The sequence below is a fragment of the Fundulus heteroclitus genome, unplaced genomic scaffold (assembly GCF_011125445.2).
Source record: "Fundulus heteroclitus isolate FHET01 unplaced genomic scaffold, MU-UCD_Fhet_4.1 scaffold_40, whole genome shotgun sequence".
In the NCBI taxonomy this organism is placed as follows: domain Eukaryota; kingdom Metazoa; phylum Chordata; class Actinopteri; order Cyprinodontiformes; family Fundulidae; genus Fundulus; species Fundulus heteroclitus.
The window spans coordinates 1,483,177-1,485,091 of NW_023396813.1; the positions used below are offsets into that span (position 1 = coordinate 1,483,177).

Genomic DNA, 1,915 nt, shown 5'->3' on the forward strand with positions numbered 1-1,915 from the left:
TTTTAGACAATCTGTGCATGGAACTCAAAATCAGGGTGATAGAAACACATCTTCCAACCTGTCAGTCTACTGAACAGTGTTCACAAAGAATTAGACAACAAACAAAGAAATCATTTTGAGACTGTGAATGTAAAAGGACATCTGCTGATTGAGTAAACATTCATCCATACATTTCCAGTGCCGACACTAAGCTTTCAGGGTCACAGGGCTCTGGGATTCCTGCTGCCTTTTTGCAACAGTGGGCCACAAGTGGGGTACACCTTGGAAAAGTCAGTCTTTGATTGGACACACAGAACAGACAACCATGCACACACATATTCACACATGCAGTAAGGACAAGTTAGAGTCGGTTATTATCCCACCATGCATTAGAAATGTAATTTTACAACGTTGCACAGTGTCACTGTGAATAACCAGACAGAGTTTTGTTGCTGTAATGGTTTATTTGTAGTATTAAAATGGTCAAACATTTTAACAATCTAGTCATACATTTATACCAAATGTCTGCATGCTGTGAGTGCTGTAACTGACATCAAATTCTTTGCTTGTGCACACAATCATGGCCAAATAAAGATTATTCTTATTTGGATTTTATATTAATACTGGATCTAAGATATGGAATCACTGAGCCAAAATCACATACATCAATATAAAGAGTGGGAATAATGGATGTCGACTGTGTCACACCAGTATGTTATGTAGATCTACACAACCCTACTGGCTTTCTTGTCCAAGGGTGTAGGAATAGTGAAGTGTGCCGCCTTTTTCTAGATAGCAGTCATGTTGATGGGTTCCCAGCTGCATCTGACGCTGGCACACCCCCAACAGATCATCAAAGACAAGGTCACTGTCATACACTTCAAGCCTCAGAACTTCATTCTCTTGAGCCTGGAAGTGGGCAAACTCCTCTTCCCACCAAGGGTTGACTGTGTCTTTACGAACAGAAGTCTTACCCAGGGTGGCTGCACCACAGAACACCTTCACATAACCGTCTGTGGTTCCAAACAGGTCAGAGGGAAGTTTGCTGGCCCGAAGGTTGAAAAGCCTAAGCTGGGCCTGAGCCAAGCTGAGAGCACACAGGACCAGGAGCAGGACAGGAAGATTGGGGGCCATGACTCAAAGGAGACTGAGGAGGAGAAACAAATTCTTTCAATTCTTTCAAGTGAAATCCAAAATATTTCTTCAGATTAGTTAAAACTACATGCCTGTATACCATTTTTCGAATGATAAGGAAAAAAAAACATTTTTTCTACCCCTCCTAGAACCTTCTAACCTGGTTCTAATTTCTGTATCTTCATTGTTCTCCAAACAGCTTTCCTTACTTAGACTCTCCCTGCAGATATTCCACCATTAAGGTTAAATATAAAACAACTCTGACCAGTAATTCAGGTATTGTTGAGCACATATCACCGTGTTCACTACTATGCTATCAGTGCTTTCATCCCTAAACAACTTGAAAACTGGATAAAAATAAGTTATAACCAAAGCTTAGTTTCTGCTTCCTGTTTGATTTACAAAAAAGATCATGATAATGTCACTTCTAAAGACACCATTTAGAAGTAAAATATCCACTTTATTCTAATGGTTTAGTCTGGGAACCAAAATAAAATTAGTTTGAAGCGTAACAAAACTACAACATTAATTTATATTAAAGGCTACTGAGGATGTCTTACCTTCAGGTGGGAAACCTTGCTTCTCATTTTTTTCATGTCCAGCTATTATATTTAAAGGCCAGGGGTGCTTGAATGAGGTTGATAAAACCCCTCCCACAACACAGGCTGCCATTTTCCCACAATTATGCAACATGACCAACATGACCAACATAACGGAGAGTGGTGTGACTTTAAGGTGGTTTAGCAGATGGACCAGCTTTCTACTGTATGTCTCTAAAGGGCATTTTGTGAAATTCATGTGG

General features: G+C 39.9%; 1 protein-coding gene across 1 annotated transcript; it reads right to left on the minus strand.

The window, feature by feature from the left end:
• Positions 1-423: 423 nt before the first annotated feature.
• On the minus strand, positions 424-1,135 carry LOC105922552 (perforin-1). The gene has a single exon (XM_021314121.1). The coding sequence runs from the start codon at positions 1,111-1,113 to the stop codon at positions 715-717; it is 399 nt and encodes a 132-aa protein (XP_021169796.1). The 5' UTR covers positions 1,114-1,135; the 3' UTR covers positions 424-714.
• Between the last annotated feature and the right edge of the window lie 780 nt (positions 1,136-1,915).